Here is an 18,117-nt window from a genome sequence, read left to right on the forward strand (position 1 = left end):
GAGTGGTCTGAAACAAGGTTAATCAGTGACAAAGGTGGTGAGAGTTGAGAAGAAGGAAGGTTAAATATTTTCCTTATGAGAAATGCTATATCACACTCTCCACACACCTCACATAGTTTTTTTTTCCTTTTTTTTTTTTCACCCCAGCACGTTAGGTGTGCTTGGGCTTCTTCACACAGTAGAGTGTGAAGAAGATTTTCTCTTTCCTTATTGCTACAACAAGATTTTTTGCACTGGTTTGTGAGTCATGTGCATGTTGATCTATTGCTGTTTGTATATTTCTGTTTTCTTCAATAACGCAGTGGTTCAAGGTTAAGAATGGTTGTTCATGGTGGCTTGAGCTGAACTAAGTAAAAATTGAAAATTGTTTGTGGAAAAATAATAATAAATGTTTTTGAGTTTATATTGTACGCAAGAAAACAAAGCTTATATTGGTGACCTCGTTGCATTACTACCATGGTTGTTTCAAAGCTGATCTTTGGTGTAATATATGGGCATGGATTAGATGTGCTGAGATTTAGAAAGAAAAGTGGTGCACTTCCATGAAAATTAAAAAAAAAAAAGTAAAAAATTGGTGCACTTTCAAAGCTGATCTTTGTTCTAAGTCTTATATTGTATGTTATTAATATTTCCATATAGCTCTTAATTTATAAAAAAAAAAAATTAATAGAACAAAAAAAAAAATTGAAAAAAAAAATTATTAAATTTATAATATTTTATTATTATTTTGACTAATATATAGATAATCCAATATGAGAATAAGTTTGAAGAGGAATAGCCAAATACAAAATCATGTCATATTATGCAAATTTTACATTTGCATTTGCATAATTCAATGCTAATGCTCTTACAAACGTGGTCTTAAGAATGATCCATCTCTTTTTTTTTTTTTTTATTATTATAAGTTTTTATAAATTTTTATATAAAATATAATAAATAATTTAATTTTTTTAAAATTTTAAAATAATAATAATAATATTAAAAAATAATATTTTATTTATTAACTTTTTATTTTAATTCATTTCCTCCCAACCTATTCCCAATAACCCAGACAGCATGCTTCCAAAGGTTTCTGTGCTAAACTGCTGATCAACACGCTTTCTTCCTTAGTCGAGAATTTTCCTTCTCAATTTTCTCACTTCTCAAACAGAAAATGTCCGATCCATCTCCAAGGTACCGCATAGGATATGCTCTTTCCCCCAAGAAGGAACTAAGCTTCATCCAGGACTCTCTCATCGATCACGCTAACCAGCGCGGCGTCGATCTCATCCGCATCCATCCCACCAAGCCCATCACTGAACAGGGACCCTTCGATTGCATCATCCACAAGCTGTACGGACGCGAATGGAATCAGCAGCTGCACCAGTTCTCGATCGAACACCCAAACGTCACCGTAATCGATCCGCCGGAGGCCATCGAGAAGCTCCACAACCGGGTCTCCATGCTCCAGGTGGTGACCCGGCTGAGAATGCCTCAAGGAAACGAAGCCTTCGGGGTTCCAAACCAAAGAGTGGTGTACAAGTCGGAGACTCTGATGGCTCCGAATGCGACTCAGGAGGTGGGGCTAAGGTTGCCGGTGATAGCGAAGCAGGTGTCTGCGGACGGCAGCGCGAATTCGCACGAGATGTGCTTGGTGTTAAATCCGAACGGGTTGAAGAAGCTGAAAACACCAATCGTGCTGCAGGAGTTCGTAAACCACGGCGGGGTGATTTTTAAGGTGTACGTGGCGGGAGAGTACATCAACTGCGTGAAGCGCAAGTCGCTTCCAGATATATCCGAAGAGAAGCTGAATAACGGTGATACGGAGGGTCTGTTGTCATTTTCGCAGATATCGAATTCGGCGAGAAATGAAGATGAGGAGGATAGTTGTTCCGATGCTGAGAAGTCAGAACCGCCGCCATTGGAGTTTGTGACGGAGTTGGCGAGGGGGTTGAGGGAGGAGATGGGGCTTCGGCTCTTTAACTTCGATATGATCAAGGATGGTAGAGATGGGAATAGGTATCTTGTCATCGATATCAATTACTTCCCTGGGTATGCCAAAATGCCGTCCTATGAATCGGTTTTGGTGGATTTTTTCTTAGACATTGTTACCAAGAAGAGGAACAAGACTGTTGGGTTGGAGGAAGAACATCAAGACATCAGCCATGGTGGTCACATTGAAGAGAAGAACTTGTGAGGAATGCTTGCAGTCGCGGTCCGGCTTGAATGCATTACTGCTGCATCCAAGGTATATATATCTGTCTTGCCAAAATTAGTTAGGTTAGGATACTTGCACAAGCTGATTCGGCTTGAATGCATGAAGTGTGTGCTATATCTTCCATAAATTTCCATATCTTTGTTTTTTTTCCTTGCATTGAAATTTATTATGTTTACTGGCCACTTGAACTCAATGAATGGGACTGTTTGGAAACGAAATATTCTCGAGAGATTGAAACTACTAAAATGGAAAGCTTCTTAATGCATTTCCCTGTTAAAATCAAATTTGTCGACCACAATGTTGACGTTTCTCCTGCCTGTGGATTCAAAGACCGAAACTTTCAAATACACCTAATCTTGAATGGTCATTTCTCTAGGTTGTCTGAAGAAACTATCCGCTGACTTCTCCACATACACCATTTCTCTCCCTGGGCATCATAGACTAGATTAAACTAATCTTCAATCTAAGCAAACTCATGGATCTAAATGCTGGTAGCATTAGAGGGCTTTTCTTATTTTTGACAACAAAATCTCTTTGCAGCCATAGCATAAGAAACAATCTGGATGGCTAGAAAAAAAGCAGTTCAGGAGCAGCTCTGCACAGAAACACTTAAATCATCCCGGATTTTTCAATTGCTGCGATACATCCAACTCATGCGAGAAAGGTCCCTTCTATGATTCTATCTACCAACTTCCTCTACTAAACTTGGATGTAAGTGTAACTATCAGGGATGGAGTGTTATTTTTTCAGCAGTACTTGAAGCCACTTATGCCCAACTGCAACACACTTGGGCCTATAAGAATTAAGCTCTCTAATTACGGTTCTAACGGTGAAACTAGGTTGCCCCTAGGGGTTGGTTCAAGTTGTAAGGCTTTGGTTTGGTTGGTATGCGCCCTGAGATCTAAGGTTCAAATCCGGTTATAAGTAATTTCTAGGGCTACTAGACTAGGTGAGTTTTCCCTTGAATTACTTGAGGTGCATTTACGGAAAGCACATTTTGAGTGCCAATGCATCTCCGATATTAGTTGGGACTTTGTTCTTAGGCACTCGGTGCCAATAGAAATAAATGGTTAAACTAGGTTGCACTTAAACTACTATTTTGGAAGCATACACACTGAGATTGAATAACATCATCATCTTTGAAGGCGATTTGCTAATTAGATAAACACAACGGAAGGAAGAAAAAAGTGAAAATGAGATCAAATAATGGCTTATAGGGTAGGCCTGAGTTCAAACTTAACAAATGTCATGGGATTTGACTCTTTCTGTTGGGCTTGTTTGTGTGGAGTCTGGTTTATTCTTTGCAGCGGTCCGATTTGATGATTCGACCCGACAATGATTCATTTTGATTTTTTGGTAGATTTTCAATGAGGCTTGGACTATGGAGCGCATGCTTGGGCGAATAGGCCCAACACGATCTCTAATTATGGTTTACGCGCTAATAACCCTAATTAGAGTTTTATAATCTGACGAACCACATCAAACCACGTCAGTTTGTGAGATTATTTTTGTATAATCTCTTTGTGACTAGATTATTTCCCATATGTATATATATGTATACATTAGAGATTTTATTTTGCCGCACTATGTATTGGACTTTAAGAAAATAAAATCCTCTGTAGCTCCGTGGATATAGACACCTTGCCGAACCTTGTAAATCTTTGCATCATATGATTAATTTCTTATTTTACTTTACTTTCTTGCATCGTTTTTCACAATACTTTCCAGATACAGTTGGATTTATACACAATAAATGAACAATTCCATATGGATTTATGTTGAAATGTGCTTCAACATATATATATATATATATATATATATATATATATACATACTAGGTCGGGAGCAACGTGCTTTGCACGTTGTCTAGTTGAGTGAAACTATTTTTTTTTTTAGAAAAATAATATGGTTTAAAAAAATGATTAATAAATAATTTAATGAATGAAAACAAAAAGTAAATTTTAGCAAATATAGAAACACAAAGTATAATAATTAAAGAGAAGATGCCAATCCTTTTGGTCTTGTTTAGTACTGCAGAGGACACGGGCCTCAACCACAGGCGTTGGACATGAGTTGACAAATTGTTGGACGTGTGCTTCTGTAGATCAATGAATAAGATATGACTGTTTAGTATGTTGAACATTGGACTTGAGAAAAAGGTGTACTATCTCATAATATTCTTCCACAAAATTTAAGGTTAAATACAAATTGTAGAACCCCAAGAACACCATAGCTCCAATCAGTTTGAGATGCATTTAGTAGTTTACAACCTGCATGGCATCTCTCTTGAGGATAAACTTTGTCACACCCACTTCTTTGCAGAAAATTGTACTCATCATCATTGCATAGGCCTTTCCACTAAAAGCACTCAGTTTCAAGCGCCTCTTGGCTTGAAAGATGGTCACGTCCCCTTCTTTTCTATGATCTTGCTTGATTGGTCATTAGTACATTCATATCAACCACCTTTAGCACATGGATTTTTTCTCTAGCCACCTTTGTTGACTTTGTATTCTCCTTTTATCTCTTAGTTGAGGTGGAATTTTAGGTTGGATCTACAGCCCCTTTGTACGTGCCTTGTGACTCCATTATAGTGTCTCCTAGAGTGGCCCCTTGATGTAGCCTAAGTTCCTCCATGCCTTTTGACAATGCCTCAATACAGGTCTTGTTTCCATATTTGATGGGGTCTAATCATTTATTTATTTTTTTCTATTAAAGCATATAAAATCATCATTACTTGTGCTGTAACTTTGAAAAAGTATTAGGAAATCGAAACCATAATCATTACCTTCCTGTAAAAAACTTGTAGTGCCGTGTGGGATAATTTGATCACCTTTGAACTTCCTACATGTTATTGTTGGATAAAAAATGGTTTTTCTTTTGCATCAAACCCACTAAATAAACAAGTGGATATATGGGGGCAGTTGTATTCGAGGACATGCTCATAGATCATAGTTATACAACCAATTAAACAACAAAAAATGATCAATAATACCTCCATAACATGTGAGAGCTGATTAATTCAATTCAATAAAATTACAATTATCATATTCATCCATAGTCTTTAACTTTTTTTTAAAAAAAAAATTGGAACACCTGAAACAGCTTCCTCAATCTATGACACAATAACCCTCACAGAAATTGAATACCACGCCTTCCCAGCCTCTTGGTTAAGCTTTCACAACATGGCATATTAGTTATGATAAAAGTACCACTAAACTCTAAAGGACATGAAGTAGAGAAGCATCCTTACCTGAGAGTAGGAAGCATTGAAACAACATAACCTATCCATAAAAAGATACTCAACCACTTCAAGTTCTTCGTTTGACCATCCCACTCCTATAGTCACCTCCAATCCAAGTTTCAAACCAACCCACCCACCAACGACCCAAAATCACAAAGCTTCCTCTAATTCTCAAGCTACACAGTCAAAATTAAAAACACAACTTCTATTAATGCAACAAAAAAAAGATAAAAAGCATCTATTTTTTCATACCGAAAGAAATATCTACCATAACATTAAAAAAAAAAAAAAAATCTGAAAGATATGTTTTTTTAAGAAATATGGAAATCAAAATAATCAGATCAAACAACCCAAAAAAAAGTAGGACTCAATAGATCTAGACACATCCAACATCATAATAACAAAAAAGACAAACCAAACAAAGAAAGCCAATTGATTAATGAAAAAAAATGAGAAAATCAAACAAATACAAACCTCGAAGTAGCAAAAACTTCAAGCCAAACAAAGCAGATTCCCTACAAAAAAAAAAAACCAACAAGTTGAAAAACAAAAAAAGACCACAAATTTAAATTTAAACCATGCAGCCGCTGCTACATTCTTCAACCACCATCACCAAGACCCATATCGGCCCACATCTTCACGTGAAAAGGACGTCACTACCAGCAGCAATAGAATACATTGGAGAACAAACCTTCACCACTGTACTGCACTGCTACCGCCTCAAGCCACCACCTTTCCTCACGGTAAACCACTATCATCTTCTCTGTATCTTCCCCTCACGTCTCTCTCAGCCACCGTGACCCTCCCACGTTCAACCTCTTTGAGTGCCAAGACCACGATACCACTTTCTCTCACAGGACTTCACCCACCCTTACAACTCTCACCAACTTTGTCTCTCTCACTCGTTATCCTTCGTTTATTTCTTTCACAGATCAGAACAAACAACACCATGAACAAATCAATCCCATTGTAGCTACTGCAGCCACTGCACCTTAGAAAAAAAAACCCACAACACCGTAGTTGAAAGCCAATCACCGAAGCTAGAGCACACAACATCAACCCAAGCATGCATGCCCTTCTATGTCCAAGGGCTGCCACAATGATCACCTCCGCAAGCCTCCTCCACCACCAACTTCCTCACCACGAAAACCATCTCCCAACAACCTACATCTTCTGCTCAGCCATTGGTCAACGCCAAACAGCATCCACCGCAACCCATTTTTCCTCCATCGAGAACCATCGTTGCTAGCCGCCCTGCCTCCTCCACGGTCAAGCAAACACCGAAGGTACCTCTGTTTTACTTCCTGAAAACATAGCAGTCTCTCTTTTCTGCTTGCCGCCGTTAGACACAACCCAGCTGAACAACGCCGCCATCAACCTACATCCAGACCACTACCGCGTGCATCCTTCACCTCGTATATGGCCGTCGCCGCACCATCACCTCAGCCTAGCATCTGTCACGACCTCCCACGGTGCTGCTGTCTCTTTGTTCATCCTCGGGTAAGTGCTACCACTGCACATTAGATGATCTCCCTCTCCATTTTCTCGCTCTCACTCTCTCTATCTCAGCTTTACAGCCCCGCTCGATGCCACCATCGTCGATCTTGGTTTGACTGCCTTGAGCGGCAGTGGCATGACCTTCTCACACGGTGGTGGCCTTTATTTTTGTTGGTAAGCTGCTGCTTAAATACTTCTACATGAGCTGCATTTCCTAAACACTCGGTGACAATCCACCAAAAAAGAAGATGCAGAGAAGAGAGAGAGAAGAAGAAGAGAGATGACGCATAAATGAAGATGAAAAAAAGATGCAGAGAAGAGAGAGAGTGTTGATAAAAACAGAAGGAAAACAGAGTAGGTTTTGAGAGAAACTTCAATCTAGATTGATTCTGAATGTTCTGCCTCTTCATTTCTCATTAATCTGATATATATGCTTACATTGAGACTCATGACTTCTTTAAATCAGAAAGACAACTTCCAAGATTAGCTAATAATAGTAAAGACTAAACTTGGTAAACTTAAACATAATATGAAGAGTTTTCTGGAAAATAACATCACATTAAACCAACTTCAATACTCCTCCTTGATGTATTTTTCAGATATTCCAAGCATTGATATGAGGAACTGAAACTTGTCTCTAGGAAAAGCTTTTGTAAAAATGTTAGCTATTTGTTCTTCTGAGCAGCAAAACTTTAATTTAATTTCTCCACTTGCTTCCACTTCACGCAAAAAATAGTATTTGATTGCTATATGCTTGGTTCGACTATGCTAAACAGGATTCTTGGCAATGGCAATTGCTGATTTATTGTCACAAAAAATCTCAGTAGAACCTTGCTGTTTTTCCCCCATATCTTCTAGAATTCTTCTTAACCATATAGCCTAGTTTGCTGATCAAGCAGTAGCAACATACTTTGCCTCGATTGTGGATTGAGCTACATTTCCTTGTTTCTTTGAGCTCCATGAAAACATACCAGATCCAAGACCAAAACAGTAACCAAAAGTACTTCGCATGTCATCTGTAGAACCTGCCGTGTCACTATCAGTGAAGCCAACCAGCTTTGTTCCTGAAGATTTCTTGTACCACATGCCCAAACCAATTGTTCCTTGCAAGTACCTTAGAATTCTCTTAGCAGTTCCAAAGTGAATCTGACTTGGACATTGCATAAACCTTGAAAGCAAACTGGTAGCAAATAGAATATCAGGTCTGGTATTGAATAAATAAAGCAGACTTCTCACTAAGCTTCTATAGGTTGATGCATCCACTTTCTTGACACCATCTTCGTTTCTTAGCTTTTCATTAGGAATCAATGGTGTTGCAACTAACTTGCAACCTGTCATATTAAACATTTTCAACAAATCTTCTGTGTATTTCTTTTGGGAACAAAATATTCCATCTTCTTCTTGGCTTACTTCCATCCCGAGAAAATAGTGCATCCTTCCCAAGTCAATCATCTAAAACTGGCCATCATTTCCTTTATCAATTCTTCCATACCAGGCACGTGGTGCCTATTTCAATCCGTACAATGCCTTTTTTAATCTGTAAACTTGTCATTCTTCCTATATGAATCCCTCAGGTTGATTGACATAAACCTCTTCTTCTAGAACACCATTTAAGAATGCTGACTTTACATCTAGTTGCCAGATTTTCCATCCCTTTTGAGCAGCAAGTGCAACAAGTGCTCTTATAGTGTCCATTCTTGCAACAGGTGCAAAAGTTTCATTGTAATCAATTCCTAACTGTCGTGCATAGCCCTTGACTACAAGTCTTACTTTATGCTTCAGTATTGAACCATCAGGATTCAACTTGGTCTTGTAAATCCATTTAACTCCAATGATTTCCTTGTTTGTAGGTTGAGCCACTAATTTCCAATTTTCATTTTTCTCAATCATTTTTATCTCCTCTTCCATAGCTTTCAGCCACACTCTTCCTTTTGAGGTAGCTGCAAAACTTTTTGGTTCAAGAGAAGTGTAATTGCAATGTTCATAAACATCACTCAGTAATCTTGATCTTCTTATGGAAGATTCTGATGTTGATTCTTCATCACTATTGGAGGAAATTTGTTGGGTTGCTATGGGGCTTCCAGCTTCATTTTCCAGAGGAATACTTACTTCATCCTCTATTTCTTCTTCTATCTCAGATGATGGTACAAGTGATATCTCTACACTTTGTTGAACCACCTTCTCAGCTTCCCAATCCCATGAGGCATTCTCATTAAACCTCACATATTGGCTAACAACAAGCTTTCTAGTTTCCAAGTTAAAAACTCGAAAGGCTTTTCAAATGGTGCTACATCCCACAAAAATACCCTTATCAGCTTTCTCTTCTAGTTTACTTCTTTTCTGAGATGGAACATGGATGTAATATATGAAACCAAACACCCATAGAAAAATTGCAGTGGGTTTTATTCCACTCCATGCCTCATAAGGTGTCTGATTTTCTACTGCTCTTGTTGGTACTCGATTAAGTAAAAACATTGCAGTATTCACTGCTTCGCCCCAAAATTATTTAGGCAATTTTTTCTCAAATAACATGCACCTTGCCATCTCCATCACTGATCTATTCTTTCTCTCGGATACTCTATTCTGTTGGGGAGAATATGCTATTGTTAATTGATGCTCAATCCCTTCTATTTCACAGAATTTCTCAAACTCTTTGGAGTTATACTTAGTGCCTCGATCACTCCTCATTGATTTAATTTTATGACCAGACTAATTTTCAACCAACAACTTAAACTTCTTAAAAGTTCCAAAAACTTCAGATTTTTCATGAAGAAAATATACCCACATCATTATAGTAAAATCATCTATGAAGAGAATAAAATACTTGCTTTGATTGTGAGTTGAAGTTCTCATTGGACCACACACATCAGTGTGAACCAGCTCCAATTTTTCTTTAACTCTTCATGTGCTTTCCAATTTCCGAAGGAAAGGGTAGCCTGTGTTGTTTCCCAAGCATGCATCCCACACAGACTTGTCCTTCTTTTTCTAAGAGAGGTAAGTCCCTCATCATCTCCTTCTAGTGCAGCAATCTCAAGGAGTTGAGGTTGTAGTGTCCAAATCTTTGGTGCTATAACATAGTATTTTCCACAGTTGCCACCATAGCTTTAGGAAAGCTCATTTGAATAGGAAAATTCCTACTTCCCATTTTTACCTCAGCAACTTCAACTTTGTTTTTAATCATATATTTTGCACAGATTATTCTCAAAGCATAAAGAATAATCATTTTCCATCATTTGACCAACACTCAACAGATTTTGATCAAGACTAGGAACAAGTAATACATCTTTAATAAACTTTGTACCTTTCTTTGTCGAGATGGCCATTGTGCCTTTGCCCCTGGATTCAACCAGATCTCCATTACCCATCTTAACTTTGGTTTTAACAGAGGAATCCAAATAAGTGAAGATGCATTCATCTGAGTCCATGTGGTTGCTACACCCACTGTCTATGAACCAAAGTTTTTCTTCTTTTGTAATAGCTTGGCAAGCAAAAAATAGATGCTCACTTTCTTCATTTTCTTTAGAATAATGAGCTTGATGATTGTTTTTGAATCTACAATCTTTTTCCATATGTCCAAATTTCTTGCAATTCCAACATTGAGGCTTCCCGAGATGATAGCAGTTTTTCTCAAGATGATTTGTTTTTTTACAAATACCACAAGGTGGAAACTCACTTCGCTTTTCTTTCCCTTTTATCTTTCCTTCTTGCTGAATGTAATCTGTGTGCTTTTGATCTTTATGTGGCTTTTTCTTATAATCTTTCACTTTCTTATTTTTCAGAGTTACTTTAGATTGAAAGGCATGCTCCATGGAACCATCACTCCTTCTTGCTATTCTCTGTTCATGAGCTTGAAGTGATCCCATCAGTTCAGTAACTGATAAAGTTTGTAGATCCTTCGATTCCTCAATTGCTGCAACAATGTGATCATACTTTTCTAGAAGACTAATCAAAATTTTTTGAATGATCCTCTTATCAGCAACCTCTTCACCATGAGCACGCATTTCATTAACAATTTTAATTAATTTAGAGCAATACTCTTTCACCTCTTCAGTTTCCTTCATTTTTAAATTTTCAAACTCCCTTCTCAATCCTTGAAGTTTGATTATTTTTACCTTTGCATTTCCTTGGAATTATGACTGTAGGATTTCCCACGCACCCTTTGAAGTATTAGCCCTCATCAATCTTGGAAAGATTGATTCAGTCACTGCTTGTTGCAGAATAAACAAAGCCCTTGCATCTTTGGTGCTTTCTTGTTTGTGTTGTGTAGAGTTCGAGACTCCTTCTGAAGGAACTACAACTCCTTTTTCTACTAGATCCTAGAGATCCTGAGATAAGAAGAAAGTTTTCATCTTTATGCTCCAATAGTCGTAGTTCTCACCACTGAAGATGGGAGCTGATGTAGTTGCTCCAAAGGCAGCCATTGACAACTGTTCAGATCAACTTGGTTTGCTCTGATACCAATTGTTGATAAAAATCGAAGGAAAACAAAGTAGGTTTTGAGAGAAACTTCAATCTACAACGTGAAGATTGATTCTGAATGTTCTGCCTCTTCATTTCTCATTAATATGATATATATGCTTACATTGAGACTCACAACTTCTTTAAATCAGAAATACAACTTCCAAGATTAACTAATAATAGTAAAGACTAAACTTAGTAAACTTAAACATAATATGAAGAGTTTTCTGGAAAATAACATCACATTAAACCAACTTTAATAGAGAGAGAGAAGAAGAGGAGAGAAAATGTTACTTTCGGTGAGAAGAAGAAACAGAAAATGAAGAGGGAAGAGAAACAGGAAAGTAAAAAGACTGACAGGAAAAAAAGTAAAGCTGCCGACCCTCTGACACAACTAACTAAAAGACTAAAAAGACCTCGCATAAACGGACAGAAAAGAAGAAATTAGAGGGATAAAAAAGTAACCACACAACACAAGGAAAATTTATACTGATGGACAAAATTGCACTGTTTATTATTGTAGAAGCACAATACTCTTATTATAATGGAATAGATACATAATAAAATAGATATATATATATATATATATATATATATATTGCTTTCGTTGGATTTATGAATTCATTAACTTGAATCCCGTAGAAGTCGAGGAATTCAGGAGATGATAATAAAGGTTGAATCATGAAATTGTATTGATATTGAAGAATTTAAAGAAGTTGGGAAGGGAATACTGCAAGAGCAATGATACGTGTACAATTTTTTTTACAATTTTTTATATAATCATGTTTTAAATTGAAGGAATTTCTATAGATTGACGTTACTTTTACAAATTATTTTATAAAAATCCTCATCATTTAAAACAAAATTATCTAAAAAATTGTAAAAATGGTGGTTACCTTCACACAAATGCTAAATTACCATGTATTAACGTTTTATGGCGTGGACCAAACTCAAAGAGTCAAATGATAAGTAGTTCTAGCTTGCAACAGTGTTGCGGTGAAGAGGAGAGACCACATACAACGTCGATTCTATAGTTGCAAACTGTGTATGTATATCTATTGGAGCAATGATAAAGCAACAAACTTTTCACACAATTTGATATTAATTTTTTTTTCTTCAATTCAATTACACTGTCAAAAGCAACAGTTCAAAACAAATGAAAAATAAATAAATAAATAAATAAATACTAAGTTGTGTTAAAGTTGTGAGGTAGTTGTTGCTAAATCATTTTCCTTTATAGTGTTAGAAATCACGTAAAAGTGGAGTGAAATGACAAAAGTTCAATATATAACGTATAACCGTAGATGGAATTGTACTACGAAGCGTGAGGCCTCCCTGAATAAGTTGAATTTGGCGTGGAAGGGATTGCGACATATAACCTATGAGTCTATGACTATATATAACTAGCAATGCTAGAAGAAAGAGTTCTTCTCTCCTCCTTGTAATCTTTGCTCAAAAAAAAAAAAAAAACTAGCAAGAAGGCCTCACTCCATTGTACGTCGTAATCCCTTCTACGCCCATCTCAACTTTTTTAGGAAGGGTCACGCATTGTAGTACTATTCCATCCACGGTACTCTTGTTATATATATTGGACTACTTGTCGTTTCACTCAACTTTTACTTGATTTCCAACAACAAAGTAATGCTAGAATTATGAGTTGTGTAAGTGTAGCACACTCGTTTTGAAAAAAGTGAAGTCTATTATTAAAAAAATAATTTTTTTATGTGAGTCACATATTTACTCACTTTTTAAAAAAGAGTGCACGAAACTTGCGCACTGTATAACTTCAAATATCATTTCTTGAGAAGAAAATATAAATTTATATGGCGGTTTGAATACAAAATACAAAACTGGGATCAGTAATTGGCTAGGGATGGAGTGGGTGGGAATGCTTCAAATGAAGTTGTTAGAAGTTGCCCGTTTTGCAATGTTGTGTGTAGTAAAATTGGTACTTCTGTGAATTGTAACAGCTTTGCAAGCTTTTCTCTCTGGGTTTCATGATAATATCCTTGATTACACGGCCGGCTATTCTTCATTTGGATAGAGTTATTCATTTTGGATAGTTGTGATAACTTGCCTTCTGGTATCAGGTTATCTATTTTGAGCCTCGTTGCATTGTTGATTGCCATGTGTGCGACTTTGGCTTCTCCCATGCTTGGGTTGTCAAGATGGCTCGCTCTTTTGTTGTCGTGGCATATAGCTGCTAGCATTTTGGAAATCCTCCCGAACGAACGCGGACTACATTAAAATTGAGTTTTAAGTCTCCCCATGGGGGTGGTACGTATTTAGCCTTCCTTCCATGTGCCTGATTCCAATGCTTCTTTATGATCTTTGTAGGTCTTCTTCACTATATTAATCCATTCCTATATGTCTGTAGAAATATAAAAGATAAAGATGTTTGAAAGAATTTTGGTTTTCACTTGTGGTATACATGCAGCATATATAAGTGCATCTAAAACTGATTTGCTAAAAATCAGCAACATTTAAATTTGTAATTTAAACTATGTACATCTATACAATATCAAGGCCTCAGACTCGTATTTTCCTCATTCCTGACTTTCAGCTTGAATTTTGCTATTGATGGATTGCAGCAAATCTGTTACAGCAGGATCAATCTGCTTGAGTTTTGGCAAGATCATGCTTCTGATTTTCAATAATTATTTCATTTGAAATCACTTGATCTTCTACACGCCCCCTCAATCGGAAGGGTAGATTACGTACATTCAGATTGGTTATAACAGTTTGAAAATGCTTTGGCGGCAATGGTTTTGTTAGTGCATCAGCTAACTGGTCACGGCTGGAGATGAATTGAACCTTGAGTTCCTAATTACGGTGAACTTGATCCTGAACGAAGTGAAAATCAATCTCGATGTGTTTTGTTTTTGCATGAAACATTGGATTTGATGCTAGATAGGTGGCACCGATATTGTCACACCGGAAAACAGGTGGCTGCTTGAGAGAAATGCCAAGTTCATAGATGAGAGACTTTAGCCAGATTAGTTCAGCTGCAGTATTGGCGAGAGCCTTATAGTCAGCCTTTGTGCTACTTCGAGCAACTGTTGGTTGTTGTTTACAGCTCCAGGAGATCAAGCTGGAACCTTGATAGATGCAATAAGCGCCTACAGATCGTCTATCATCTCTGTCGGCCGCCTAATCCGAGTCTGAAAAAGCTTGAAATTCAAAGTTTGCTGCTTTGGAGTTGAGTAATCCTGTTGAAACCGAAAACTTAAGATAGCATAGAATTCGCTTTACGGCTTGCCAGTGTGTTTCAAAAGGATTGTGCATGAACTTGTTGACTTTGGGAACTGCAAAGGCCAAGTTTGGTCTTGTGAATGCAAGGTATTGCATGCTACCAACAATGCTATGATAGAGGTTGGCATCAGCACAAGGTTGGCCAAGCGTGGAGGTGAGATGGCAGGTTGAAGCCATACAGGTGCTACAAGGTTTAGCTTGAGTTATGTTGCTTTTTTTGAGCAAGTCGACAATGTATTTTCTCTGTGTAAGATAAATTCCATCACTGCATCTTAGTGCTTCTACACCAAGGAAAAAGTTAAGGGGTCCCAATTCTTTGACAGCAAAGTCCTTCTTGAGGTTGTGAATGACGTTGGTGATAAGAGCCGAATTTGATCCAATAATTAAAATGTTATCCACATAGATTAAAATATAAATGGTAGCAGTTTTGGAGTGGAGAACAAATAATGAAGTGTTAGCTTTGCTTTCATAAAAACTGAGGGACTTAAGCTTGTTGGATAGCCTTGAAAACCAAGCTCGTGGAGGTTGCCGCAAACCATATAGAGACTTGTTCAACTTACAAACATAATTTGGAAATTGAGGATGAGTGTAACCTTGTGGTTGTGTCATAAACACATCTTCATGCAAATCACCGTGCAAGAATGCATTTTGCACATCAATTTGTTGAATGGGCCAATCATGAGTGACTGCAATTGAAAAGATCAATCTAATTGTAGTATGCTTAATAACTGGGCTAAAGGACATATATAAACTCATCTTTGATGAGCCCCACAAAACTCACTTCACCATGTCAACTCACTATTATTCATAAAGAACTCAACTCAGCTAAATATCCAAATGAGACTTTCAAATTTTAGGAATGTTTTCCGCAAGTTAGGCATGGCCCAAACAATTTTCAAAAAGTCGCGTATGCATGTGGGTTTTTAGTATGTCAAAATCTTGTATTCGACTTGAAATAATGGGAGACTACAGACTTGGAATAGCATCCATAGAAAACTCACAATTTTTCCGACATGAAATGAATCGGCATTTCATCTAGGTGTCGTTTGGATAGTGAATTGAGATGAAATAAGTTGAGACGAAAGTTCAAAATTGAATAAATTATAATATTATTTTTTAATATTATTATTCTTTTGAGATTTGAAAAAGTTGAATTATTTATTATATTTTGTGTGAAAATTTGATAAAATTATAATAATGAAATGACATGAAACACTCCTTATATCCAAACAGGGCTAATTGACATGGTGACAATGAGAGACATGGGGTGAGAGAAATAGTACAAAGCAGAAGAAAAAGAGAGGACACAGAGGCGACTTCCTCATGAACTTAAGGTTGTTCAACCATTGCAGTGGGTTCAACTCATTGAGGTGTGTTGGATAGAGAAATTAAGCTTAGTTCAAAAGTTTAAATTTCAGAAACTGAACTTGATTTCTTTTAGAGAAATGATATTTATAGTCGTGGAATATGTAAGTGTCACGCAATCATTTTGAAAAAATTAAATATAAGACTCATATGAAAGAAAAAATTAATTTTTTAATAGTGGATCCCACTTTTTTTCAAAACGACTGCGCGATACTTATACACTCCACGATTGTATGTAGTATTACTCATTCTTTTAAGTCCCAAGTCTTTAAAAAAAAAAAAAAAGATGATGTAATGTGATCATATGGGACAGTTTTTTTTTCACTTCATTCAGGACAGTTGTGCATTATGTTGTGTAATATGATGTGCGGGAATCATTTTCCTATTGTATTACATTTTTCTTTAAAACCCATGGTTGATTTATACCTATCAAAAAGTATCTGATGATCGTTCACTCTTTAGTCTATAGTAAGGGATGCCAAGAAAGCAAACGAAAGAGAGTAGTGCTACATAGTACATGTATTTACAATTTATTTATTATTTTATTTATGATATTTATTTTGTTAGTTTTCTTTTAAAATTCAAATTTTGAATTTCAAATATCATTATTTTCAATATATCAATAATTAACATATGGAGAAATAAATTTTTTGTAAGTTATTCTTAAGTATATTTAGCATTTTCAAATGAAGAATACTTGAACCCCCAGAGAGCGACATATAGATAAAACAAGGCCGGGTCCTAAGCCCCCTCATTCATAGATGTTGACGATGCAGTTCTAAAAGGGCCAAACTTGAATTTTGTTTTTCAGTTGGAAATACATTTCATGGATAAGATTAAGGGCGTAGATCCGGACCGGAGTTTTTTTTTATCCGGACCAAAACCCGTGTATCCTGGTAAGTCCGGACGGGTAGGCTAATGTTCTACCCACCCACACCCGAGTGTGGGTAGTGGGTTAGCGCATTTTAACTTATCTATTGTTCACTTCAAGTTCAAATTTTTAGTGTTCAACACCAAAATATCCTATAAATCTCACACCATCAACTTTCACCTACTACACAACACAACGCCACCATTTCTTTTTCACTTTGCGTTGTTGCCCACGAAGGTCTGCCATTCTCTCTCTTACTTCTCTTTCTGTGTCGTCAAACAAATTTTGATTTTTTCATCGCCAATCCACCATTTCAATTTATTTCATATCTCGATTTTATTCCCATTTGAACAAGTCTCTAGATTTACAGGTGTGATTTATGTTTTCGTCCTTCAATTTCTGGTGACTAGGTGATTTCAGTCTCTGGTCTGTCATTTCAGTTTCAGTCATCTCTCGATTTCCAATTGCTCGACTTTTGCAAGAATTGAATGATAAACGACTTTCAATGCTTTGGCATGATATTGTTATCTCTTTGGTAAATAATTTGTGTCGTCACTTTGCTAGGAATTTTGTATATTTAGAGCTAGAGAGATAGAGTAAGAGAATAGGGAAATAGAGAAATGAGTGAGAGAGAGAGAGGGGTGGAAGGTTGATATGGTTGGGTTTTGATTCTTGAAACCCTATTGCCAAACTCAGGGCTTCCAAGTTGATTTTGATTATAGTCTTCATATTTGATGTATTCGCTTTTGGTTTGGCTATTGATGCTGAGTGGAGGAGGAGCATTGTGAGTATTTATTCTGTAAGGCTCAGGCGTTGTGAGGCCCGGACCGTGTTTGAAGGCCCAGCCCATTTCCTGGAGGTGTGCAAACGACGCCGTTCGGGGTGAGTAATTTCTTCCTCAACTCCCGAATCCCTTTCCCTCTTTTTTTCGTATTTCAGTTTCTCTGTTTTGGTTTCTTCCGCAACTCTCTCCCTCCCACGTCTCCTTCTTTTCTTTTCGGTTTCAATTTATTTCTTGTTGCTACGTTAATCTGTGATTTTCGATTCTCATGCGCTGCAACTCTCTCCCTCCCACTCTCATGTGCTGCATCTGTTTCGGTGGGTTGCCGTCTACTGCATTTCTCTGTTCCGGTCCATTTTTACATTTCGGTCTTCCTCTGCAACACAGCGTGCATCACTTCTCATCCCTCCATTTTCGACTAGTAAGAGTTCCATCTTCATTCCTTTGATTCACAG

At 37.1% G+C, this 18,117-nt stretch overlaps 2 protein-coding genes across 6 annotated transcripts; one reads left to right on the plus strand and one right to left on the minus strand.

Annotated features, from left to right (window-relative positions):
- The first annotated feature begins 1,046 nt into the window (after positions 1-1,046).
- Positions 1,047-10,890, plus strand: LOC109012407 (inositol-tetrakisphosphate 1-kinase 1-like). Of its 5 annotated transcripts, XM_018994021.2 has the most exons (3): positions 1,047-2,227; positions 2,738-2,908; positions 3,558-3,721. In XM_018994021.2, the coding sequence occupies exon 1, from the start codon at positions 1,154-1,156 to the stop codon at positions 2,174-2,176; it is 1,023 nt and encodes a 340-aa protein (XP_018849566.2). In that variant the 5' UTR covers positions 1,047-1,153; the 3' UTR covers positions 2,177-2,227; positions 2,738-2,908; positions 3,558-3,721. The 5 variants fall into 5 exon arrangements, with proteins under 5 accessions (XP_018849566.2, XP_018849570.2, XP_018849568.2 ...); XM_018994025.2 differs by lacking the exons at positions 2,738-2,908; positions 3,558-3,721 and adding an exon at positions 10,715-10,890; XM_018994023.2 differs by lacking the exon at positions 2,738-2,908 and having other exon boundaries at positions 3,558-3,720.
- On the minus strand, positions 7,827-8,351 carry LOC109012417 (secreted RxLR effector protein 161-like). Its single transcript, XM_018994037.1, has one exon. The coding sequence runs from the start codon at positions 8,349-8,351 to the stop codon at positions 7,827-7,829; it is 525 nt and encodes a 174-aa protein (XP_018849582.1).
- Positions 10,891-18,117: the final 7,227 nt, after the last annotated feature.

This window comes from Juglans regia, chromosome 13, assembly GCF_001411555.2.
Source record: "Juglans regia cultivar Chandler chromosome 13, Walnut 2.0, whole genome shotgun sequence".
Lineage (NCBI taxonomy): Eukaryota > Viridiplantae > Streptophyta > Magnoliopsida > Fagales > Juglandaceae > Juglans > Juglans regia.